The sequence below is a fragment of the Piliocolobus tephrosceles genome, chromosome 15 (genome assembly GCF_002776525.5).
Source record: "Piliocolobus tephrosceles isolate RC106 chromosome 15, ASM277652v3, whole genome shotgun sequence".
NCBI classification, from domain to species: Eukaryota; Metazoa; Chordata; class Mammalia; order Primates; family Cercopithecidae; genus Piliocolobus; species Piliocolobus tephrosceles.
This window is the reverse complement of record NC_045448.1, coordinates 69,736,777-69,764,272: the sequence shown is the minus strand read 5'-3', so window position 1 is coordinate 69,764,272 and position 27,496 is coordinate 69,736,777. Positions and strand designations below refer to the sequence as shown.

At 43.2% G+C, this 27,496-nt stretch overlaps 1 protein-coding gene across 3 annotated transcripts in view; it reads right to left on the bottom strand.

Annotated features, from left to right (window-relative positions):
• The window catches only part of ANTXR1 (ANTXR cell adhesion molecule 1), a 238,291-nt gene that overhangs the window by 90,291 nt on the left and 120,504 nt on the right, over positions 1-27,496 (bottom strand). For 2 of the 3 annotated variants that reach the window (XM_023224036.2, XM_023224037.2), the window contains exon 13: positions 9,308-9,403. In XM_023224036.2, the coding sequence (XP_023079804.1) occupies positions 9,308-9,403 (96 nt within the window). Of the gene's footprint in view, positions 1-9,307; positions 9,404-15,498; positions 16,537-27,496 lie in introns of those variants that run through there. The other variant, XM_023224038.2, reaches the window with a different exon arrangement.

The following is a 27,496-nucleotide window of genomic DNA, read 5'->3' as shown; positions in this document are numbered from 1 at the left end:
GCCAGTGTCACTGCAAAACTCTGTGAAGTGAAACCGCAAAATAAATCCATGAAATCAGATTCCCTGAGGCTTGCAGGAGGAACCTCTGGTCTCTGCCTGGGTTACGGGAAAGCTGATTTTAAACACTAGCAGTGTCAGCGGGATCTGAACAGGGCACAGAGGGAACAAGGGTGAGTTGATGATGTTCACAAGATGTCCGAGCTTATTGATATTGATATAGCCTCCAGGGAAGGCAGGAAAGAGGCTGCACCTTAGGATCCAGGAACCTGCTCTTTTAGCTGCTTCAGCATTCTCTAGGACTGTGTTTCTCAAATAGTATTTGGCAGAATACTAGTGTCCTTCCAGATGTCAGTATGTTAATAGGTGTTTGGGAGAGTACAGGTAGTGACAGGCCAAGGAAGAGTTCTAGGGTCAAAATAAATTTGAAGAATCACATGCAAATTATCCTATTAATGACTCTGAGAAGTCTCGCAGTAAAGACAGTGATTCAACTTAGTTTAAGGATGTCTTTCTTTTTTTTTTTTTTTTTTTTTTTGAGGAGGGAGAATCTCGCTCTGCCGCCCAGGCTGGAGTGCTGTGGCCGGATCTCAGCTCACTGCAAGCTCCGCCTCCCGGGTTTACGCCATTCTCCTGCCTCAGCCTCCCGAGTAGCTGGGACTACAGGCGCCCGCCACCTCGCCCAGCTAATTTTTTTGTATTTTTTTTAGTAGAGGTGGGGTTTCACCGTGTTAGCCAGGACGGTCTCGATCTCCTGACCTCGTGATCCGCCCGTCTCGGCCTCCCAAAGTGCTGGGATTACAGGCTTGAGCCACCGCGCCCGGCCAAGGATGTCTTTCAAACTCACTGTCTAAATACCTCTTGTTCTGAAGTGCACCTATTCGTACTTGCAGGGTATGATTGCCCTGATACAGTTTGGAAATGCTACCCCTGAGTACTTGTATCATATAAAAAGTCCTCAGGTGGTTTCAATATGTAACCAGTTTGAGAACACAGACCAGGGAATCTTGAAAGGGAGAAACAGATTCACTTAGAGAAGGTACGAATATGAAGAAGCAGCCTTAGAGACAATATGGTTCCAATTTTCTAGTTTTTCACATGGGGGAAATCAAGGTTAAAGGACTGGACTAATCCTTTAACTGGTAGAGGAAGATGGGGCATTGAAACCCAGTTGACTTTAACAGCAACTTGCCTCTTTCCATTTCACTGGCAGGCATAAGCATGGCGGTTGAGGGTTATCAGGCAGCCCACAAAGGATGAGGGAAGCCAGAGATGAGGAAAAAATGGGTGTGTAAGGTGTGTGATGTATCTGTCCCCCGGAGGTGAGGGCAGGTCATGGCAGAGCTCTGTGTGCTAATGAGAAATAATCTTGTCAGCTGTAGCGTGAGGCATGTCCAGATGGGAATGGGTGGAGGCTGGAACACGATCAAGAAAGCACAATCAGTATTAGGCCCAAGATGCCTGCGTCAGAAGTTGCCTGTCTCAGTTGTGTTTTTATTAAACCAAAATCCTTTTGGTGATGTTAGGCCTGGGTTGTCTGGCCCTACAAATTAAATGTTATTCTTAATGGTGTGAAGAGCATTATTTTAATGCTTTATTTTTATTTCCACTTAAGGCATATCAAATTCTTGACTAATTTTTGTCCTTTGCAATTTGTCATTGGAGATGTCCAGTGGGCTTATTTGTTGAACTATCCTTGAAATTCAATTAGGTGAATTAAACACGATCTGTTACATAATTCTTTAAAAGCTGTTCATAAGATACCTACAAGGTCACTGAAAACAAGACAGGGAGAACATAATTTTGTTTATATAGAAAGAAATTCTGAATGCATGGACATGAGCCTCTGCCAATATACTGAAAAAAAAATTGCCATTATTTGAACAGAAATACAGTGATTTGATTTGACCTAAATAGTGTGGTGGTTTAACTAGCTGGATTGCAGACAAATTGCAGCTTTAAAAGCAAGATATTTTTTCTTTTGGATTGTGGTTAAAAGCACTTAATATAAAACTTATTATCTTAATTATTTTTAAGTGTACAGTTTAGTAGTATTACATATATTCACATAATTATGCAACTAATTTCCAGAACTTTATTTCTTTAAATAGAGACACTGTCTCACCATGTTGCCTAGGCTAGTCTCAAACTCCAGGGCTCCCGTGATCCTCCTGCCTCGGCACTTCCACAGTGTTGGGATTATAGGTGTGAGTCACTGTGCCCTGCCCAGAACTTTTTCATTTTGCAAAATATGCTATGATCTTTTCACTTGGGGTTTCTCATATACCATTAACCTCCCAATAAAATAGACATATTTCTAGGATTTTATTTAAGAAACTGATTTAAATGTCCTTTGTTATGTAATATTAGAGACATATAAAATATTGCATATAACGTACATGTAAGTCATGAAATGGAATAATACAAACCCCCATGAAACAACCACTCATTACAGTTCCATGGGTCTGTGGGCTCCTTCTGTATCTAACACTCTTCCCCTAAGAAGACTTAGCTTTTTAGTCTGATTTGGAAAATACACAAATTATAATATGTACTAGGCACTGTACTCTATTTTGGGATTAGTTTCTGTGACTGGTTTCTCCTTGCCATGGGGGAGTTCATGGTACAGATTCTCCTTGATGTATGATGGGACTATGTCCAGATTAAACCCATTGTAAGTTGAACATGTCATAAGTTGAACATGCATTTAATACAGCTAACCTAGTGAACATCATGGCTTAGCCTACCTAGTCAAACTTAAATGTGCTCAGAACAATTATGAGATATTGACTATCTCATAATTTATTGAATACTATTCTGAAAGTGAAAAACAGAATGGTTGTATTGGTACTCGAAGTATGCTTTCTATTGAACGCGCACAGCTTTCATACCATTATAAAGTCGAAAAATTCTAAGTTGAACCACCATAAGTTGGGGACTATCTGTACAGTGAGAGATATATACATAAATACTTGTGATGGAATGAACAAATGCTCTAATAGAGGTGTGAGAAAAATGCCATGGAAACCAAGTGGGATAGCGGCTGATCCTCCTCAGGTGAGGAAAAGGTGCGCAGGATGCTACTGAAATGGAGTGAACAGCGAGCTGGACTTTGAAGGAAGAATTGTTTATAGAGGAGATAAAGAAGGTGAAACTATTTCAACAAGAGGAAATAATATGAGCAAAAAGATCATGATAAGGAAGTACCTGGTAGGTTTAAGGAGCCCCAAAGAGTAGAGTGTGCCCACAGCTGATCCTCCATCCACTTGGCTGCTAATGAACTTTGAGATACACTGAACAGCAGCTTTGAGCCAGGCACTGTATTATGCTCTGGGGACCTACAGCCTTGGCTTCCAACAGCTTCATCAGGCAGCCCACAAAGGATGAGGGAAGCCAGAGATGAGAAAAAAATGGGTGTGTAAGGTGTGGAAGGCAGACAAGCAAACAGGCAATTTTCACAGCATGATCAGTGCTATGAAAGAAGCAGGCACGGGTGCCAAGGGAGACTATGCACAGGAGGGGAAGGTAAGAAGTGAGGCTGGAGAAGTGGGGCCAGGATGGAAAAGCCCTACCATGCCACACCAAGGAACGGGAACTCTGTTTTACAGCTGCTGAACACTCAAGAGGATTCTAGGCAGGGTAGTGAGTAGGCTCATCACCTGGCTGCCTTTTTTAAAAATGAAAAGTCTCTCTAACGAAGGTGAGAAAGACTAAAAGAGCAGTTAGGAAATTGCTGAAATAATTCAGGTGGGAGATGTGGAATCCTAGAGTAAGACAATGGTATTCATTCTTTCATTCCACAAGTATTTCTTAAGCAACTACTGAGTGACAGGCACCGTGACTGTGCTGGGGTAGAGGGTGTGGACAGATGTGAGATAAGATGAGGTGTGGGAAAGGATGTGCTGTAGGCAGCTCCAAAGTGAGATAAGACAAGGAGCGGCCAAAGAAGACATCAACGGTTGCTCTGCAGTCCCTAGTTTGGGCAGCCTGGAGGACAATGGCACATCTACTGATGAAAAGCAGGTTTAGGGGGTAATGTGAAGAGTTTAGCGGGGGGTATGTGGAGGGTGAGATGCCTGCATTTGAGATGTCCATTGGTCCCTTTAATGTGGGCTGGTCCTCTGGAGCCAAGGCCAGTGATGGGTAAACACATTAAGTAGTTGAAGTTGTGGGAGCTGGTGACATTGACTAGGGACAAGGTGTTAGAGAAGAGGGTGGAAGGCAACCCTGGAGAACAATTGGCAAACAGAGGAAAGAGAACCCATGAGGGAGACAGGGAGAAACTGCACAGAGACATAGGAGAAGAGCCAAGAGACACCAGTGGAGGAGGCAGTTTAAAGGAGAGGGAGGTCGACAGTGCCTACTGCTGAAAGAGGTAAAGAAGAATGAGAAATGAATGGAGACCAGTGGCTGGGAAATTCCGTTTTGCAAGTGAAGGGTTGGAGAAATAATGGCAATGGTGCTCAGGGTGCAGTGGGAGGAAGAGGGAATGACAGGAATTGTGGACAGTGGATGCTCTGCAAAGGAGTGTGTGGGCGAAAGGAAGGGGAGGGAGAAGAGAGTAGCATGAAGGAGAAATAAGGCATGAGATTAACATGGGTTGGATCTGTGTTGCCACGCAAATCTCACATCCAGTTGTAATCCCCAATGTTGGAAGACAGGCCTAATGGGAGGTGATTGGCTGATTGCAGCCATCAGTCATCACCTGATCCATCAGGTGATTGGATCATGGGGGTGGGTTTCTCATGAATGACTTAGCACCATCCCTTTGGTGCTGTTCTTGTGATAGTGTGTGAGTTTTCCTGAGATCTGGTTATTGAAAAGTGTGTAGCACCTCCCACCTCGTTCTTCTCTTCCTCCTGCTCCCACCATGTGAGATGCCTCGCTTCCCCTTTGCGGTCAGCCGTGACTGGAACCTTCCTGAGGCCTCCCCAGAGGCAGAAGCCACTATGCTTCCTGTACAGCCTGCAGAACTGAGCCAATTGAACCTCTTTTCTTTATAAATTACCCAATCTCAGATATATATATGTCTTTGTAGCAGTATGAGGACAGACTAACACAGATACATTTTTTAAAGGATAAAGGTGGCTGGCATATGTTTGTAGGCAGAGGGAGGAAGCCAGTGGAAAGGAAAGGATGCTGTCTTTTCCTCCAGCATGAGATGCAGCTTTGCTAGTAGGTTGAGGGGCATTCCCCACCCTTGCCGAGTGAGAAAGGAAGAAATGAAGAACACCAGTGGAAAGGGAGGGAGAGGGATGCTGGAGGAGGATGCACATATGAGGGTGCTGGAGTGCAAGGATTTCTCACAGCACAGCTTCCGTTTTCTCATGGAGATAGAACAGCAGGTTGTCTACTGAATATGAGAGGGCCAGAGATAGTACAGGGAACTCCAGGGAAATGGTTGCAGTTTGGGAGGAGCTCTTATCTGTAGAGGTAAGTTAGCAGTTTGCTAAAGTATGAGTGCTGAAGCCCTCATAAATGTGCAGTGGCCCCGTCAGCAAGCAGGGCTGCTCTCTTCTGAGGTGACTGGTATCTTGGGAGCGGGAGAGGAGAACACATACCACTGGGAAGGTGTAGGTATAGGGACAGACGGGAGATTGGGAATTGGGTTGTTTATCAGAGTGTCAACATGGGGTCAGGAAACCAAGAGCCCCGACAGGGATTTCTTCTATACTCCAGATTTCTCATTCAGGGGAGCCAGTCGCCATTACTAACCAGAATCCTCCAGTGTCTTACTACCTGCTGAAATTTAGGCAGGATATGATGGCCTTTCTCTGTGTACATAAATTTACCCCCTAGCTGGGCTGCAGGCTCCCATCAGGGCATTGGCTCTTGGCTGGGGTAAGGGTAGACTCTCAGGGATACCTGCATTTTCTACAACTTTTTAGTGCCGTAATGTCATTGATTCATTGATGGCATCTTCCCCCTACACATTCAAGCCATTCGTAACATTTACTCTTCTAACACATTGCAATTTTTTAAAAAAATGATCCTTTTCTGTTTTAGATTTCCTAATTGTCCTCTTTTTAAAGTTCAATTTTGAGATTTCAGTAATATTGGACCAAACTTATGAGTAGATGGAGTGGACATGGCGTGACTTGAAGGGTTCTGGAAATGTCCCTCGTGGAACTGAGGCAGGGCTTTATTGTTATTATTATTTGGTAAAATATTAACCCCTTGAATTACCTATTTGAAAAGGTAAATAAGCCCAGTGTGCACAGTCCAATTCCACTCTCCCCTTCAAGGTGGGTATTCTTTGCCAATAAATAGGAATCTTAAAAGCCAGAGGTCAGCCTGGGGATACTGAGGAACAAGCTGGGAAACACTAAAGGTTTTGATTCAAGATGTGGTCAGTCATCTCTCTTCCCATCAGTCATTACTGGTAGATTACATCTGGCAGGCTGGCAACAAGTTAATTCAGGTTCCATTTGGCTGGACATTAGAAGCCCAAATTGGGGAGTGGGGTCCTTAGGGAAAGGCCAAGTGCAGTGGGTAGGCATCATCTGTCACCCTCACCCATCAGGTTTCTTCTTCCAGACAGGACCAGCAGGAAGCAGGAGGATGCTGAACAGAGCCAGGCCTGAGAGTAACCCCTGTGCCTGGTCTGCTTGTCCTGGCCAGTACATCTAAAGCTGCTCTTCGTAGTTAGTAACTGGGCCTGCCCTCTTACCCAGCCACCCTGCAGGACTTCATCCCCCACCCCTTCACATACCCGGCCACTGGGGCTTAAAGCGTGGCTCAGCGGGGGTGGGAGCCTTGCAGGTTGTTAAATATTTTGAGTATCACTCCTAAAGAAAAGATTGCAGCGGGAAGGAGGAGGCACACGGCAGACATATACCCCACGTTTTTTAGGTCTTTTCTGCTTTCTGGCTTTTGCTCCAGCATTGAGATGCGGCTTTGCTAGTAGGTTGAGGGGCATTCCCCACCCTTGGGGTAGACGCAGGAAGAGTGACAGAGGAAGGTTTGAGGACCATTGTTTACAAGAATGCCCTCTATTCATCTGGGGACTGTGGTGAGGGGTGCTGTATCTTAGGGGAGAGAAACTTCCCCGTGTCCTCTGAATGAAACTCTGATGGGAGGCCCACGTTTGCCTTCATTCCTGAGTATACTGTTTAGGAAACACATGGCCTTATCCTGCCCTGCTCCGGAGCATCACCCCTCATCAAGAAAGCAAGTGATCAGCAAGTAGTTTTAGGGGTCAGACCAAGCACTGGAGCCCAAGCCAGCTTTCTGAAAGAGGGAGAGGAGGCAGCTTAAATAGACATCCTAAACAGGAAAAATGAATCTCTAAGATCAACCCTCATAAAGAAATCCTTTAAGACTTACCAAGTCAGACCACATTAAGACATTTTGGCTGCCTTCCAAAGCAGCAGGGACTTAACCAGATAAATTCATTGAAAAATATTTTGAATATTGCAAAACTCAATTTGGCCTTGGGTGACACTGCTTCCAATAACAAAAGGTTTATTTTGAAAACATTTCCCAAGAATAGAAACTGAATGCCACACAGTATCATAATAGATTCCTATTACGGTAAAATACTTCTAAATAATAACAATCTGTAGCACTTACTGTGTGTTAGGTGCTTTCTAAGCACATATATATATGTTCCTTTATAGTCTTCACCATCTAACCATGAGGTGGGAGCTCTTATTGTCCTCATTATACCAATAAGGAAACTGAGAGAGAGGTGAAGAAACTTGGTTAGGGTCACACAGCTGGTATTCGGTGGAGTACTGCTTGGCTGTTCTAATGGTCCTAGCTGTCCTCACCCAGAGGTAACTGTTTGTAAACAATCAAAGGGACTATAATAGTGTTCACTGCCTGCTGCTACCAGGCCTGCCCACCTCTTCTTTAAGAACCCACTGTAAGGTTTTTCTTTTCTTTTTCTGGACTTGAAAATGTGCTTGTTTTTGAATCTCCATAGAAAGGACTCGGGCTGACTCATTAGGATTTTTTACCCTCAGAATAAAATGGTTATGTAGCCTTAAGTGTTTAAAACAATATTTAACTCTTGGAGCTGCTCTGGTAAGAATCTGTTTAAAATCTCAGTGAAATCCAGCCCAGCCTGGAGGGTACTAATTAACCCAAGACTTACGCCTGTGCTGGGTCTCTCCTTCCACACTTGTCTGCTGCAATTCAACCCTTTCCAGAAGTCCCTGCCACATGGTCCACATCTTGGTTGAGCCTCTCATCTCATGCATTTGCCACCTCTTTAACATGTCATCCGAAGCCATTTCCCCTTGCTTTTCAAGCCCAGTGCTCTGTCTGTGGCCTTGGTTCAGTTCAGCTGTACACACAGATGTGAACTCCCTCACACTGTGTGCTAAATGCTGAAGTTTCAGAGGGAAAATGAAGATGAGTCCTGGAGAGGCTCACTGTCTATTATACCCTGCGGCTCTTCCATGGAAGAACTAAAATACAGGAAATGAAGATGCCATGGCAGTGGAACAGTGGCCACTTCACACTCACGGACTCCACAGCACACATGGATTCACAGAAAGGCATGGCACAGGCTAAAAATAGACATGTCACAGGGAATGTTTTTTTTTCTTTATTAGGCTGTTACTTTGTTTGGACTTTTCCCAGTCTAAGAGCCAGGGAACAGAAATTGACAGCCAGACATTTACCATTTGGGATTATCGTCAGGGTGGATTATTCCAGGCCCTAAGTTATTTTGGAGAGACATTGTCGTGTGGTGACTCCATATGACAATGATAAGGAGGAGGCAGGTTTTTATTGATCTTGTAGCCAAAGCGCTTAGCCCAGTGCTGGACACACAGTAGGTATGTCCTACAAAAGTTGCTAAAACCAATGAAATAAAGGTAAGTGCCATTCGTTATTGTTGAAAATAAAGAGGTCAGGCCAGAGACACTTTCTCAGATAGACTAGTTACTAAGATCAGGGAGGCCTTAGAAGAGTATAGCTTGGGCAACTCAACAAATGTGTGTGTGTATGTGTGTGTACCGTACATACAGAGGCATAAATGTTCATTACATGTCAAATAACACTCATCATTTATGGTGTCCTGTGGCTCTTTCTTAAGCACCAAAACTAGAGTGGTCACTCCAGTTGCCCCACCCAAGGGGTATGGCCATTGGCAATCTCATGCCCTAACTCATACTGACTGCTGATGACTCATGGTTCCATTGATCAATGTCAGTTCACATCAATTTTGTATAAATTGTATTAAAAAACACAAGATTTGTCTCCCATCTTTAGTTTTTTAAAAATCCCTTTCTCTCTACTCATGGTCCGTGAACTTTATGTCACCCTTCGCCTTCCATGGCCTGAAGTTTGGGGCACTTACCACGGTGCAGCAGAGGGGCCAGAACCACCAGAGGAGAGCCAGGGCTAGGAGCAGGAACAGGATCAGCAGGGCGATGGCCAGGATGGAGCCGTCAGACTGTGGGGGCCAAGAGAGAGGCGGTCAGCAGCGGGATGGGACCATGTGTGGTCTTCCCTCCCCAAACTCCCATCATCGATATGCAGATTTAAGGCTCAGAGAGCAGCACAATTTGCCAAGCAAATGGTTGAAACTCCGCCCATCATTCTGGGACTCATGGCCCTGCAACACACTCTGTTTAGCCAATTTTCAAGGGAAATGAAATTATCTTTTCAGAGAGGCCTTGTTCTTCTCTTTGAGGAACATTCTGAAGGACTAACTTTATAAGAGACAGAGCAGGCATGAACATGGACTCCCACTGCTCATCTGGCCCTGGAACACTATCCCCTGCCCGGTGACAGCCTCCTCACTGGGTCTGATGTCCCAGTCTCTGCCTGGGCTGACTCAGGACCGTTGTACTCTGAATTCAGCCTGCTCCCCCGAACCCATTCACATAAGTGCATGTAACAGATTCATAAAGCTGTCGATGGAAAGTCTATAGCCTGCTGATGGGATGGGAAAAGCCTTGTAGTGTCTGTGAATCCAGGGGTTAGGGGCAGAGCAACTGCTGCTGAACCTGGGAGGTAAGGGGCTACAGTCAGATCAAGTGGCTATGTGGGAATGAGGGAGGGAGGAAGGCATCCAAGACCAGTTTTATCCACCTCAAAATGTGGCGAGGCCAGTCTTAGACACAGTTTCTGTGGACTGAGATGGCTTTTAGCAAACAGAGGCCCCACTTGGTATCAACATTCTGAGTTGCTGGTTCAAGGAAGCCGCTTGGGAACACGGGTCTAAGTCCCCTCCACCCTGCCTCCCTACAGCTACTGGCAGTGCAAATCAGCAAAACTTTCTAGGAGACAGGGGGCAAATTGTGATAGGTATCAAAAGCTTCCTTCTGCATAGAAGTGGCTATTCCATTTTTAGAAAATAATCAGATATGTTTGTACAGATAATAACAATGAAAACATAAATGGTTAGCAATTAGGGAAAGTTAAATAATGCATTGCAGAATTACCATGCAATCGGTTACTATGTAGACATTATATTGTCAAATAATTATTTATTCATATTTTTTGTGACAGGGTCTCACTCTGTCACTTGGGTTGGAGTGTAGTGGTGTGATCATAGCTCACTGCAGCCTTGAACTCCCGGGCTCAAGGGATCCACCCATCTCAGCCTCCTGAGTAGCTGAGACTGCAGGTGCACGTGACCATGCCGGGCTAATTATTTTTTTTGTTTTTTGTAGAGATGGAGTCTCACTTTGTTGTCCAGGCTTTTCTTGAACTCCTGGGCTCATGTGATTCTTCTGCCTTGGCATCCCCCTGTGCTGGGTCTATAGGTGTGAGCTATTGTGCCCAGCCACATTGTCAAATAATATTTAAATGATATTTAAATAAGATGACAAAACACTCCTGGTATAATGAGTAGATTTATGTATATGTATGTTGAAAGTGAGAGAGACAGAAAGACTGTCTGATATTTACTAGCTTTTAAAATTTGTATTTACTAAATTATTAATAGTAATTTTACTGGTAGTGGGTTTACGGTAATTTTCCTTTTAAAATCTAGTTTCTTTGATAAAGAAAGAATCTAGTTTCTTTGATAAAGAAAGAATCTAGTTTCTTTGATAAAGAATCTAGTTTCTTTCATAAAGAACTTTTACTAAAGAAAACTTCAGTAGTTTATTTTCTCATTATGGGGGGCTTCTCATTTGGTGTTAGAGCTCACTGGGCCCAGGGATTCTTATCCAGGGGCAGGGGATCTATGGGGTACCCACATGGGCTCAGTGGATAGACACTGTGACCCTCCTGAAATGATACCTGGGATGTTTAGTGCAAGTGTCTTCAGGGGAGACCATTCACAGCACTATCAGATTCTCAAAGCTGCTCCCTCTCCTCCATTACAGTGAAGGGAGGCTGGGTGGTCTGTCCAGGGTAACGCAGCAGGTGAATAGCAGAGCTGGGACGTGGCTCGCTCCCACTGTGAGTGCTCAGCAGGGGCTTCTGGAAGCTGTTTAAAGGCAGCTCTTTCTTGTTGAAACTCCCTGGAATGTCTTTGACCAAAAAGCCAGGGAACTAAACACCTCTGGTCCCTAGCCAGGGCTTGGGAATGCCAGACTGCCCCCAGGGGAGCTGCAGCCGCACACAGGCAGGTGCAGGGCTGGGCAGCCCAGGGGTAGCTGGGGGAGGGAAGAGAGCGCAGGGGCCAGACGATGGACAAGCCATGGCAGAGGGGATGCTCTGGGCTACAACATTTATACACGGGTGATGGCAGAGAGCGATGGGCTCAGTAGTGACAGAATGAAATTACGTGTGTTTTCCAAACTTAGGGCTGGCCAAGGACAACCCTCTTAATCTCTCAGTCTCTACAGCCCACATTCATAACAGGAAGATAATAAACCTCACTTGCCTCACTGCACTGACATGGGGATAAAATGATGTAAGCTATCTTATCAAACACTGAGCTGGAACTCACGGTCCCTTTAGTTCTCCAGGGTAAAAAACATGGTGAGCATTTCAGATCATAAATCTATCTGCATCTGGAATAAGAAGTGGTTCTGGTCAGTGAGAGGCTCACAAAACAGCAGTACTTCAATAAAGTCTACAGACTACGTTTATTCACATTATACACAATTTCCCCTCTCCCTGGTTTTATTTTTTCACTTTAGGTGGATGAACTAAAGCAGAAGGGCTGATATATTTTGGGGGAATTTTTTCACTTCCTTCTAGAAGAAGGTTTTCCATGAAGTAGTGAGAGTGAAGGACTTGGTGCAGAATAGGAGAGAGGAGGCTTCCACATTGGGAGATTTCCTGGCTTTGGATAAAGTGATGACTGGCTTTTCTCCAGCCAAGCTTGGTGCCCCTAACGAGGAGCAAACCATCGCCCTAATGAGGCCCAGTTCCTTTGGCTGTGGTGGAGGAAGACAGCGGGGGGCTCAGGAAGGGGAGAGGTGCAGAAAAGGGGTTCCTGGTGGGTGGAAATGCATGGGGCAGACACTCCTTGAGGAACTTTATCCTCCTCTGGAGACAGCTCTGGGATAAAGCCCCCAAACGTACTATCTGTTTTTTTTTTTTTTGTTTTTTTGTTTTGAGACGGAGTCTGGTACTGTCGCCCAGGCTGGAGTGCAGTGGTGCGATCTCGGCTCACTGCAAGCTCCGCCTCCCAGGTTCACGCCATTCTCCTGCTTCAGCCTCCCGAGTAGCTGGGACTACAGGCGACCGCCACCATGCCCGGCTAATTTTTTTGTATTTTTAGTAGAGAAGAGGTTTCACCATTTTAGCCAGGATGGTCTTGATCTCCTGACCTTGTGATCTGCCCGTCTCAGCCTCCCAAAGTGCTGGGATTACAGGAGTGAGCCACCGCGCCCAGCCATGTACTGTCCGTTTTTTGAGATCTTCCAGAAACCACTGGATATCCAGTTCAAAAGAAGGAAAGGCATGACTTTTTGATAAACTTAGAGCTAAAGCTGACGTTTTAGAAGGAGATAACATGTACATGCAACCTCAGAGGTTCATTCATTTATTCATTCAGCAAACATTTATTGAGGGTCTATGCTTTCCCCATTAAGCAGAACCAGGAAATACAGGATTGATTGGCTAGTTAAGATGCTCGTGTTCCACTGGCTAATGGGGCCAGGGCATTCATATAAACAATTAACCACAGGCAGTGTTCTACGCATTACTCAAGAGCTGTACATCCTGTACTTTTTGTGTCAGGTAGTGAACAAAATAGGCAGTCTTTATTTTTAAAGAGCTTACATTTTGGTTGAATAAGAATAATGACAACGATGATAATAACATTGTTGCTAGCACAGTGAACATTCACTGAGCATTTACTATGTGACAAGCAGGGTTTACGAACTAACATGCTTTCCTTATGCTAACTCATTTAATTCTCATTAACAATCTTGTGAATTCAATAATATTGTCTTTCTCATCTCACTAAAAATACCAAGGCAGGGAGAGATGGAGAAACTTGCTGATGGCCACGTGGAGAAGCCAAAATTTAAACGTGGGCAGTTTGGTTCCATAGCTCACAGCAGACTAGCCGGCTATTGTTCTTAGCAAGTAGCCAAGTACTGAAGAGCCGAGTGTCTGGGAACTAGCACTTCACTGAGGAGGTGACACTCCGCAGAGCAGGGCCAAGGAGGTGTCAGCATTCCTGCACAAAAAGGCAAGCACAAATGCCTGGGGTGGGGCAGGGGTAGTGGAGGTCCTCATGCTGGGAGTACAGCATGAGTGCGGGTGGAAAGGAGGTGGGGTCCCCACTGTGGGAGGACACACAAGCCAGGCTGAGGAGTGTGGCTTCCATCCTGAGCCCAGGGGAACCCTTAGTGGCTTTAACCCGGTGACACTGGGGCATCGTGATCAGATTTGCTTCTTGGAAAGCAAATGCTGTGGACACTGGAGAGTATGGACTGGAGGAGGGAAAGATTCAAATAGCAGGCCCAGGTGTAGGACAGCTGCAATTCTGCCCAATTCTTCTGGGCAGTGTCATTTCCCGAGGTCACTCTTGAAACGCTTGGATTTTGACGACTGTGTTCAGTGCTAACTTACTTAACAACAGCTAACCACTGTGCTCAGTGCTATCTATGCATTCTCTCATTTAATTCAGTGAGCCTCAGTAAAACAGCCTTGTAGGAACCATTACCCCCTTTTGCAGATGAGGAAAACTGAGACTCAGGGAAGATATGTAACTCACTCAAGACCTCCACATACCACCTATGGACATACTTATTTTTATATGTTCACAATGTTAATGTTACAAAACTGGGATTTGAATCCATGTGGTCTAATTTTAGAACCTTGACACCCCCTCCCACACTTAACTATTACACTATAACTTCAGATTTATAACAATTTAGTTAAGAAATATCTGTACTTTAAAGACTAAACTTTAAGCAGATGCAACAGAAGTTGAGACCATGTTTACAGTTGCTCCTTCCGCTTTGATAGAAGCAGTTCATTCATATGACCCAGCGTGGATATGCACACAGCATGGGTGAATGTGGACTTCAGAGGAAAGTCAGAGAGGGAGGGGGACCATGGTAGAGGCTGCCTTCCCTTCAGATTCTTGGCTTGGAGTTTTAATCAATTACCTTGTGAAGAGGGACTGACAGCTAATGTAAGAAAGGCTCTAGTTACCTATTGAATGTACATCAATATTAGAATAGAAATAGATGCACAGCTGCATTGTTTAGTAAATAGTATTTGCTTCATTCGCAAAATAGTTCGGTTATGCTAAACCAGTCCTTTTCCATCTTTACGATGTTCCAAGATGAAGACACCCGGGTGCTAAGGAGCAGGCTCTGCCAGTGGCTGGGAGGCACATGGAGTGCAGCAGAGCTCACACGGCATAGCCTGACCCCACACAGCCTGGCTCCGCTCTGCACTGTTTTACTCTGGGGCAGACTGCCTTGACTACTTGGGCTCTGGCCTCCATGCTGCCCTCTTGTGCCCCGGTTCACTGTCCGTTGGCATACTCTGTGCTAACCGCCACCTGCTCCCAAGATCTCCTTCCTGGATTGGACCCCAGGAGGGTTGGGACCACTGCTCACAGCCTAACTCAGGACTGGTGTGAGCTTGGTCTCTGTTCTCCCTCTTCACCAGGGAAAGGGTGGCCAGGACAGGTGAGACCTTAGGGCCGCATAGACACCACTCTGGAACTAAGTGAGACCATCTGGGCCAGAGGTCCCCCTTGCGGAGTTGTGCCTGCCCAGGCCTCATCTCAGATGAGGGCTGGCAGGGCGCAAGGCAGCTCTGAGAACGGGTGCTCCCCGACCCACACGTTCAGATCCATTCTCCGTGATCCATCTGAGAGTCCGCATTGGGCAGGGGGAGTCTGGAGTGGGGACCTGCATGGACCTGACTTTATGACACAGATGAGAGCGGAAGCTGACCTGTCCAGCCCAGCAGATTCTCAGTGTTTGCTGCCCTTGGCAGTGCCACCTTCCCTTACCAGGCAGCCCCTGCATGTAGTTCACCACAAACGATTCCAGAGGGGGAGAAACAGCAAACAGCCACACATGGAGTCTTACCAATGTTATTTTCTCAACAGCCTAAGTATCAACACAAGTCCAATTCTTATTTTATGAAAAAAAAATGGAAATAAATTTTAAAAAATCAACATGGCTTTTAATTTTAACAATTTTAACAGCAAGTGGTGGGGGGAGTTCTCAGATGAGCAACTGGAGCTGGAAGCACTTCTGTGGTCAAGCAGGCAGCCCATGGGGGTGCACCTTCCTGTTGGGGGATCATCCTTTTTTTCTTCAATGGAATATTTTTAAGCCTCGTCAAATGTTCACACAGAGGCCCACTATTAAGGAGGCAGACAGGCGATATTAAATAGGAAGGCAGGACAAGCTCAGTCCCGCTCCTTCCTTTGGGCATGTGTCATTAGAGATGACATTCTCTGAAGGCTGCCCGGCTTGAATGGCCAAATCCCTGCATCATGGCTTTCTTTAATTCCCTCTACTCCCAACTCACAAAATGAGGACCTCTCTTTTAAGACGAGAAGGTATTGTTCTCAAAGGTATACGTTTGGAACTTCAATAATGAAAGCATCTCTTGCTTGGCAGGTGGAATGTAGGCAATTTTGGATTTTTAATGCATGGCATGGGGTGGGAGTGAAATATCTTGCCAGGGCTTGTTTGCTGTATAATGGGAGAGAACCAGGCTTCTGGATGGTACAGCAGCAAACACTGCTGCTCCTTTCTGTTTTGTTTTGTGGGAAACGGAGGAGGATAGAATGGAGAGGGATTAGTGGGAGACTGGGGAAAGTTCAACATAAAGAAACTGTGAAATCCTCCAGCTCAAAGTTGGGCCTGCACCAGGATTCTGCCTGATGCCCACCGCGTGGGGTGACTGTGGAGCTGATGAAGTGCCTCCAGTGAGGCCTTGAAAACTGTGTTGGTTAAGGAGGGAATGTTTCCTGCCCCTCCTAATGTTTCTTTCCATGTTGGGGCACTCAGTGTGTGTAACTCCAGGCCTGTCTCTGCCCTGCACTCATTCAGTAAATAAGCAAAGTGTAAACGGATCATGTTTGGCTCCTCTCTCCCCGTTTTTGGGAGTGTGCTGCTTGGAGGGAGCAGGCGATATTCTCTGCTATTCCATGCAAGCAGGTGTTGTGGGGCTTGATGCAATTTTGTGGAGGCTCTTTAAGAAAGAGAACATAAAAATACAAATGCAAAATTATAAGGGCCGCTCCCCTGGCCTTAGAAGGGCCTAGCAGGGACCCATACAAGTAAGGGTCCCTAAAGCTTAAGTGAATCAGGCCCCATAACTCTGCCTCTGGCTGTGCACCTTCCCTGGACAGGCCCCCTGCCTGCAATCAGACTGGTAAATCTATTTAGCTCTGGGCTTCAGTTTCCAGCCTGTTTGCTGCCACACTCAGCCAAAATCTCCAACTCACAGTAATGCTGTGCTGAGGTTTTCATGTATCATTTTTTGGCCTCATTTTTCAGTTTATTCACAATCAAGGCAGGAAAGAGGCACGCGTTATTGCCCTCACGACAGTGACCCCAATATCTCCTATTTTAACTAACCCCAGGATAGGTCCAGGTAACTAAAACAATTATATTTCTACAACAACAGTATGGTCAATTTCTGAAGGAAGAGGTTATCAGAAGCCTCTCTGGTGGCTGGTGGGTTTGCTGTAGTTCTACAGTCTTTGCTAGGTTGTGCAGATTCTGAGTAGCAACACTGTATCACTGAAGCCACTGAAGATACTTGGATGCTTTCCCACGGTTAGACTATCTTGTAAACATTTAACATGAAACAATGAATTAGTAGGTTGATTCTGCCACATTGAAGAGATATTAGCCAATCTCTGCCAGAAATATGACAGGAAAATAGCTGAGGACCCATTAGAGCTTCTTGAGAGCCGGCAAAGGTCTTTCTCTGGATTCTCCCCTCCACGGGGCACCTGGGGATGCAGCTGATGATGAGAGGCTCCCCAGAGGCCTGCCCTCCACTCCCTCTCCCCCTTTCTCTGGCACAGAGTGAGGGTGCCTACGAAGCACTTTAGAGTGCCTTCAAGGGAAAGAGACCCTTTAGCGGGGGCAGCTCTGTTCCACTAACCTTGTGACAATGGCAATCTGCTTGTTCTAATTACAAAGACAAGCCTGGTGAGATGGAAACAGCAGAGATCAAGGAACTATGTCTGCTTCACTCTGCTCCAAGGGGAGACCCTGAGGGCAGAGTGAGAGGCGCATCAGCCACTGGGCAGAGGGAGGCTGGAGGCTGGAGGCCTCTGCACACCTGCCGCTGTCCCTCTGTGAGCACCAGGAAGGGGTTCACAGGACTGGCACCTCGGAGGCATCACATTCCAGTATTCTGAGTGGAATTTAGAACCATCCCAAGCAGCTGGTCTGAGCTGTTTCCTGCCCAGACAAAACTGGCAAAGCACGGGCAAGTTTTATTTTGAAAGATGAAATTTAAGCCATTCTATTACTGCTGAGCAGTTCTAGATGGGCAAGCCTAAAGATCAAAATTCTCTCTCTTCCAGAGCTTATATATTCTGTTATTTCTGATAGGCACCTTAGGGATGATCTAACTCATCCACCCACTCTGCCCTGCATGTTTTTGAAATTCTATTCCTCTGGCATCTGTGACTCTCCCGGTCTCCCTCTTATCTCTGACCATTCCTTTCCACTTCCCTCATGGGCTTCTTCTTGTACTTAACCCTTTAAATGTCAGCATGCCCTAGGAAGTCATCTTTTTTCTCCTCTTTATAAATTGTGGAGCTATATACACCATTTTGTTATTTTTAAATGTACAATTCAGTGGCATTAAGTACATTTATGATATTGTGCGACTGATGGATCCATTCTTGTCCATGGCTGGTTTTCTTTCTAAAACTCTCCATGGGTTGTCTCATTTGCTCCCATAGTTTAAACTCTCATCTAGATAGGGATGACTTAAATCATCATCTCTAGCCTAGATCTCTCCTCATGCTTCAGGGTCATATTCAGGACCATTCAATTGTCCAGCAGGTCCTATTGATATGTCAAACTCAGCTGTTCACACTGAACTCACTGTTTTCCTCTTCAAAGCTACATGATTTCCTCCTCTCATTTGATGGCACCATTTATCAGCCCAAGTTGGAAACTTGGAAGTCAACCTCAGGTGCCTTTTCCTCCCTCTCTTCCTTCTCCAATATAACACCTGCCATCAGTGTATCCTGATCCTCTGATCTAAATACTTCTCAAATCTTCCCCTGTCTGCTTCATCTCCAATATCATTGATCAGGCTTAGGATCTCATTCTTTCTTTCCTGGACTATTGCAGCGATCTCTATTGGTTTCTCCACCACTGGTATTACTGTCAGGAATTCCATCTTCTACACTGCAGTTGGAACCATTTATGGCTCTAAACCCTAAAATGATATTCTGATAGGTTTGCCTGCCCATGAACTTTTTAATAGCTCATCATTGCCCACAGAGTTCTTAACTTTTGAGAATTTTGTGGAAGTGATACATCCCTTTCCTCATGAAAGTACACATTCACATTTATGCACAGGCTCACGCAGTTTTTATTACTATTTTAGGGGGTCCGTGAAATCCCTGGAATCTATTTGTGGACTGTTAGGTACAAGGCTTTGAGTCTTTAGCCCATACAAGCCCACTTTTATCTCTGCAGCACCTCCCCCTCCCTCCTCCCTCCTTACACTTTGTGCTTTCACAGAACTAAATGGCATTAGCTTCCCATACATACCCCGCTCTTCTGTCATGGTCTTCTCCCTGAGACACTCTTTCTAACTATCATTGCTTGGCTATCTGTTATTCATCTTTCAAGTCTTGGCTCAGGCACCACCTGATTTATTCATACCTAACATATTTATTGAACACCTACCATGTGCTAGGCCCTCTCCAAGTACTGGAGAACAAGAGCATAAAATGGACATGGTTTTGCCAATCACGGACCTTGTCATTGAGTGGGAAACAAAGACCAGTAAATACCACCACTGAACTCTGCATTTGTGCTCTTTCTTTTATCCTAATCATAGCTCTATCTTATCATCTACTCCATTTTTAGAAATTATATTATTATGTTCTTGTCTCTGCCACTGAACTAGAAGCCCCTAGAAGACACATATCTGCTTTACCCGTATTTGTACCTGTGAGACACAGTACAGTGTTTCAAATACAAATTGCCACTAAATGCCATTCAAGTGTTTATTAGAATGAGGGGAATGAGGATTTAGCAGGCTGATGCCGCCTATAGTTAGCGGGTAGCAGGGATGGCGCTGGAGCCTGTTTCCTGTGGCTGCTCAATTCCCCTCCATGGTCTCATTCCTGTTAATGGCGGCATCAACCTCATTGCAAAGAGCTTGGGCCTTGGAGGCAGGAAAAGATGATCCAAATCCTAAACTTCTAATTACTAATATATGGGCTTTGAGTAAGTTACACAACCTCTTTAAGCCTTCCTTTTTTTTTTTTTTTTTTATGATGTCAAGTTATTTATACCGTTGGTAGTTAAAGACATACACTAAAACTACTCCAAGAATGGAACAAATATGTGGACTTGTAAAATTATTTTTAAGACTGACGACATAGGGGACTTCGCTGGTTCTCATAACCCAGCATCTATTTCGGGGTATCAATGGGGCCTGGAGGCAGTGGGAGAAAACAAACTTCAAGGGGCAGATGCTGCTGGGACCAGGCAAAAAGCCTTCACACCCTAAGGTCCTCACTGTCATACACCAGCCCATTGCAAAGTATCATTCATTCATGACAGATGGATGACATGAAAGTCAATATACACAGTGAACCCACTTTGACACATTCATTCTTCAGCATTTTTTTCAATACAATTCATCTTAAATTATATTAAGACATAAAACAGACCCGCTTTTGCACATCCATTACTGACATGTCTCCCAGGGTCAGGCAGAAGGAAACAGAATGATTGTCACACAATTGCTAATTGTCGAGACCCAAGACAGACTCACCCACGAGTACTCCTGCACACCAGGTACTGCTTGTTGACTTGCGCACACTGGACTCAAAGACTTTTGAAAACTGCTCTTGCCCCTGAAACCTAAAACTCCACTGCCTGTCCTTCAGAATCATTGTAAATCTTTCCAGTGATGGACGGATGAATGTAAGACTTCCTTTTCTTTACGTATGCGAAATTGAGATAATTCCTGCTTCCCGGATTCATTCTGTGATGACATGAGACAAGGTATGCAGAGATCTCGGCACATGGCCAGCTTTCAAAAAATGGCACTTCCCTTTCCATCCTCCCCTTCCTTCTACGTCCAAGCCAAATTCCTGGTGATGTGCTCATGCTTGGCCAACGTAAATGAAGTTGATTTCTGTGAACAACCCTGTACTAACTGTGACTAGAGCTATGGTGTTAGTGGGTGGTCCCAGATTACACATTTGAGAAATTCACGGCCTTAAGATTGCCATCCGTGTGTCAAGAAAAGGGAAACCCAAGTGGATTTTCAAATGGTAAATTTAATATCCTTGATCAAAGTTGATTAACCGTAAATGAGGGTAACATAATGAAACATTATGATTCATTCTGGCCACCTGAGAGGTAATTTGGGCGAGAGATGGCAATTAAATTGATAAGACACTGAAGATAGTAGATTCCTTAACCCAAAGTGGGGCAGTATAGAAAAAGTATTAGGTACCTAAACCTTTGTGGAACTCTTTCTAAAAAGCATGGCTATAAAGCAATGAGGCTGTTCATGTAGTGAACATAACTGAACTCCCACATCCACATGAATCTAATTATCTCCAGTCTAGTGGCTTTGGAGGTTGGAGACTATCTCCAGTGATACAGCCATAGACCAAAGCAATTCTGAAACCCCTCCCTTGGGACTCTTTCTAAAGTCAGTTTATAGGCCCCCAGAGGAAAATCTTATAATCTCTTAGTCATGCTTTGCTTTTCATGAAGGAGGCTCTGAGCTTGATAATCCATCATTCACCAGAACTGGTTCCTACAGCTTTTGGGGTTTTAGAAATCAAATGATGATGATATTCCCCTAATCCCCTACTGAGAATGTTCAAATACTGTGGCTTTAAAGTTATGACCATTTCAAAGCAGGAGTGCAGAATGTATTTGGAACAGTGACAGCATCGTTGGAGAAAGCATATGGTTTTCCAAAGCAAATCCTTTGAAGGAGCAGAAATCATATGGATGTGTAAATCCCAGTTTGCTATAAATCTTATTACTTTATGCCTTATATGAATAATACCAGAAGGACTGAGATAAGCCATCATTAATATGCAATTAAGGGGAGGATTGATGCCATACTCCTACAAACTCAAGCTTTGAGGCCCTTATCACAGAAGGTGATAAGTACTCTTGCGGTACTCTTGTCACCCTGACCCAGTCATGACATTTCATGTTACTTATGATGGTGAAGGTGATTAAAGTAAATCTTGGATTCATTCAGCACTTTCCTTTCTCTCCATAAAATGCATGGAGCTTGTTAATCAAAACCAGTTTCCAGAGAATAATCCAGACAAGATGTAGCTTGTTAGTACTTGGAGTACTTTAGTTCTTGGAAGTGGGGTGCTGAAATAGCATTACAGAGAAGGTACTTAGTAATGTTCCAATATTATGACACTGGAAGAGAAAGGCTGCTGTCTCATTTTCATTTTTTGTTTTATTAAATATAGCAATTTGTTTACTTATCACTAATGTAGCTATTTATTTAATGTATATGCTCAGTTGGTCTGATTGATCATCCCTCATGTATTAGTTGGCATCACTGTTACCTATTATTGGTAAGTAAACATCACCTACAATATACTGTGGGCTGTTGCTTTAGATTATGAACTTGGAAAGGTGAATTTGGGTGGTGCCTCAAAAAGACAGATGCTTACCAAAGCATCTGTCATCTATGATCAACCATCAATCTGTCATCTATGATCAACCAGATGTAACCATGGTGATCAATTCCTTAAAGCAATGTCGTTAAACTGTGTAATAGGGTGTCAAGAAACCAAGAAATTATTTCCCATTAGAAAGATGGACATCAGTTTCTAACCCTGAAAGAGGTTGTCAGAGTCCAATTACAAAGTCAGGACTGATTCTCAGGGCTTGCCTGGAGAGCAGTACAGGTAAAATACAGTTAAACTCTCAAAGCTGCTGCAATCTGCAGTGCCTGAACTCAGAGCAGAGGGAGTTAGGAGGCTTGCAGAGGCCACTGAGTCATCCTGGGGCAGGTCCAGACAGCACTGGGCTAGGCCTTAAGGCCACAGTGAAATTGGATAGGTGAAAGAAGAGAGGGCATTCCAGAAGGAAAATGAAATGTGATTAAAGGCACAGAGTAGGAATGGACATAATTTTATTTAGAGCGAGGATGTATGAAATACAAAATTGCCATTCAACATTTTTATCTGTTAGGGATCAGTACATTCACAAATTTTAAGGCCAGTAGGTAGGGGCTAACTGAGGCTGCCAGGTCAAACTCCATCGTAAGGAGCATTTTGTAGATATTTACTTTGGCTGAGTTTGCACCTTTTATATACGATCTCAAGAATCTTGTGCTTTATAGATACCTATAAAGTATTTTAAGTCTGTAAATTTGGGCAATGCAGGTAAAATAAAATTGCCCTTTCATATTTCCTCAGCTTGCAAATGAAACGGTTTCCCTGATGCTGGGTTGTGTTGAAAAGAAACCCAGTAATATTTCAGTTGTCACTTATTCTAGTGCTTTTTATTTTTTTAAAAAATGAAACAAAACATGAAGCCCACTGCTTTGGGCCCTGACTAAACTAACATCTGTTTTAGTAGCCTCAGTAATGGCAAAGGAATGCTAGTTATGTATCGTTTGTGGCACTGACTCTTCTTTTGAGGAGAAGTAAGTTAACTCTCTGCCTTTTGCATTTCCTTGATGCCCTAATGAATAGGTGAGAAGACGGCTGCTTTGCAAGAGGAAAGGTGTTTATACACCCTCATGGGACCTTGTCATTCTGTAGGGAACAGAGGGAGGAGTTTGACTGCTTTCTGGGAATGCAAACGATATAAATCCTGTCAGTCCCAAATACTATCCTGATTAGAAAATACACGTAAGGACCCTGGGGCGACTTATAATTTAGTGCAATATGACTGTAAGCTGCCAACCAGGATAACATGATCCCGGTGGGTCACCTCCCATTCTCATATAACCTAGCTCACTGATTTTGCCAATGTTGGACTATTTAAAGAGTTGACAATTATTTTAGCGTTGGCAGAAAGGAGATCCTCTCAGATTTTCTCTGCTTTTTGGTCCTTTTTCCCAAACTATTAAATCTCTCCTCTTCCTCCTCCTCCCGTTTCTCTTTCCCACTGACAACTCCTTCCCCCTCTACCAATTTTGTTTTCTTTTTTCTTTTTTGAGACGGAGTCTTGCTATTGTCGCCTGGGCTGGAGTGCGATGGTGCGATCTTGGCTCATTGCAATCTCCGTCTCCTGGGTTCTAGCAATTCTTTTGCCTCAGCCTCTTGAGTAGCTGAGATTATAGGTGTCCGCTACCACACCCAGCGGACACCTAATTTTTGTATTTTTAGTAGATTCGGGGTTTCACCATGTTTGCCAGGCTGGTCACGATCCCCTGACCTCAGATGATCCACCCGCCTTGGCCTCCCAAAGTGCTGGGATTATAGGCGTGAGCCAATGCGCCTGGCGGTTTTTTTTTTTTTTTTTTTGACACAGGGTCTCAGCATAGGGTGGCACAATCATGGCCCACTGCAGACTTGAATTCCTGGATTCAAGTGATCCTCCCACTTCAGCCTCCTGAGCAGCTGAGACTACATGCACACATGCTACTATGCCCAGCTAATTTTCCTATTTTTGTAGAGATAGGGTCTCACCGTGTTGCCCAGGCTCCCAATAACTTTTTGGATCCTCTTTCGATTTTGCACTTCTTCCTATAATTGTGCTTCTCTCAAATGGATTCACTGAACCAGAATGCTCAACCCAAACGACTAACTATCTGGAATAGCCTCAATAACCCAGGAGGTGGCATAAATGGACACACTGGTTTTTCACTAAAGCTTGGGTTCTCAGCCATATACTTTCTCTCAAGTTCTTACAGACTAGGAATCCTTATTTCATATGCAATTTATGTAAGCTTGGTTTTCTGATATTCAGGTACCCAGAAGCTTAAACTGTCAAATTAGAAGTGTAGAGGGGAGAATCTAGATTAGGAAACACAGGTATGATATCAAGAAGTGAGAGACCAGAAAAAGTAGAACCATAAACTTTTAAAAAAAAGAAAGCAACATAGTGATCAGAGACTGCTGTAGGAACAAACAGCTTTGCAAATTGAGAGTTTCATAGTAATTTGGCAAATTTTAGTTGGTGATAAAAATGGGGGAGAATAAAATGTACACATTTTACCATACTTTATAGCAACCATTTTGTGTACAAAGCCTTTCTAGGAAGGAGACTTAGGGGTAGGTGAGGGATGAACTCAATTTGCATGTGTTTTCTTGATTAATGATTTCTCTCCAGCACTGCCCAGAACCCATAACAGCATTGACTTCAGCTTATCTTCCCATCCAGATTGACAGGCAAGTACACAGTTCTTTCTATACACACCTATTTCTCTTTTTACCTCTTCTATGCCCGACTAATAGTTTTCTTTGTTACCTCTCTATTTATCTTGTTTTCTATTCTGTTCTTTCTTGGTTTTGGCCTTCTCTTTTTTGAAAGGGCTTACTCTGTCATTCTTATCTAATCTCCTGAGTTCTATGCTTGGCTAACTGTCTTAAACTTTTATTCTTTTCTAACATAAACCCCCAAGATGACAAATTTCCCTGTAAGGACCACTTTAGCTGCATTCCAAGTTTTGGTTTTGGCATCTTCATAATCGGTCGGCTCTAAGTATTTTCTAATTTACATTATGATATTACTTTGACTCATAAATGCTTTGGGTGTATGTCTGAAATTTCAAAATATATGAGATTTCCAAAATTCATTGGTAACTTGATTGGCTATTGATTTCAATTGTTTTTTATTTGGTACCAGAATATGATCTATATGTCATTTTTATAAATTTGTTGAGACTTGGCTTATGGTACATGACTGCTTTTTTTAAAGTGTAAGAGTGTACTTTGTACTTAAAAAAGAATAGATATTCTCTGTTGTATGCAGATTTCCCATATACAGTAAGCCATTCTCCAAAGGGGAAAGGCTAGAGTTCTTATTTTCCACTGTGAAGGGGGTGGGCAGTGGAAAATAAGTGACTGATCAGTTTCATTCACGATATATTTCATTATCTTTACTTTTGGCACAGTACAGACTGATAGAAAATATTTCTTTGCATTTCAGATGTATCTGTGGTAGGATGTCTTATTATTTTATGAGCTATTAGGGAAAAGACTGCCCATTATATCATGATATATTATTATGATCTGAAACATCTCAATTTTAGAGATGTTAAAATGTGGAAAGAAAAGTGTGTCTTAGATTTGATAAAGTATGGTATTTTTGTCATTAGTCTTATAGTTGCATAACTCTTCATTTTATGCAACCAAAAAATTTTGGATCCTATTTTGAATGTTATGCTGGGGCTTTATCATGTGTCCACTAGATTATATTTAACTAAATTCTTCAAATCATTTATATTTTATTAATTCTTTTGGCTGCTTGATCTATTAATTACTGAGAGCATTGTATAGAAAACTCCTCCTGTGATGGTGGATTTATCAATTTCTCTTTGCAATTCTATCAATTTTTGCTTTATATATGCTGAGGATGTGTCATGAAGTGCAGATCAGAATTATGACAACTTCTAGGTTAACTGTTCCTTTTAACATTACGTAACGGTCCTCTTTATACCAACAATTTTTTGCCAATAAGTTTTTTATCAAATATTAATATAGCTATACTAGCTTTCTTTTCGTATTTGACTGATAAAACTTTTCACATGCCTTTATTTTCAATCTTTCTGCATCCTTATCTTTTATTGAATATATGTTTTATTGTAAATCATATATAGCTGGATATTTTAAAAACATAATCTGTCAGTCTGTGTTTTTAAACTGCTGAGTTTGGTCCATTATATTTATTTTGCTTATGGGTTATTTTGATTTAACTTTTAGTTCTACCATCTATTTGCTTATCTCAGTGTTTTTGAAAGTATAGATTCAGAAAAATATTTTTTTTTCTCAATTACTCTCAAAACAAGGAAACTTCAAACTTAGGGAAAACATTCTTTAAAATACTTAGATATAAACATATTGAAAGTCAATTGCTCAAACATCCAAGAAAAACAAATCAGCAAGAATCATCCAAAACATATTTTAAAAGATATTTTTATATATAACAAGGGTTACAAGGGTTGTCAAAATAGAGATGTTGGCAAACTACTTTTATTTCAGTTCATAAACAATATTTGAGATCTGAGTTCTGCATTCTGATATTCCTGTGGTCTTTTACCATCTCCAATGATCGTATGTAAAACCACAAGCCATTTTGTTAAAATAATAATAATAGTAATTATAATAGTAAAAATACTGGGACGTTGTAAGAAAAATACCTTGAATTATGGATGGCTCTATGGAGACTGGCTAATAAATAGAGGAGACTGATTTGTGACTAATGTGTTGTTTGTAAATTACAGGGTGTGTTTTGAGATTACTTGAAAACAGATTATTCTCAGGAGTTTGAAGTACTCTGGTCTGAAATATGATCCCACTTGTATTAGGTGGAGGTTGGCCAATCTGAACTGCATTAAGAGAAGTTGTCTCCAGTATCACCAACAGAGCTCTCTTAGATTGATTTTCAAAATGTGAGAACCAAACTTATTCATGATACTGTATAGGACTGATAGTATTTAGTTTACTCCTTTCCTAACATACTTTTAGGTCTACAGTCACAGCCTCTCAGCAGCAGAAGGAGTCTGAAAGCTTTTCTACTCCAGTCCCTGCTCTGAGGTATGAATGGTGGTTACAAAATTCTGCCAAGTTGTCCTGCTGCCTGTGCTTGACTGCAACCGTAATAGGGAGCTCATTCCCACCCAATGCAGCTAATTGAAAAGGTCTTTTCAAAAACTGAGCCAGAAACTGTTCCTTTGAGCCTGTTCTACCCCTTGGATCTATACAACAAAGTATGCTCCAGGCTAAAGAGCCCCAATTCTATATTCTACATAACATACCATATTTGGTAGT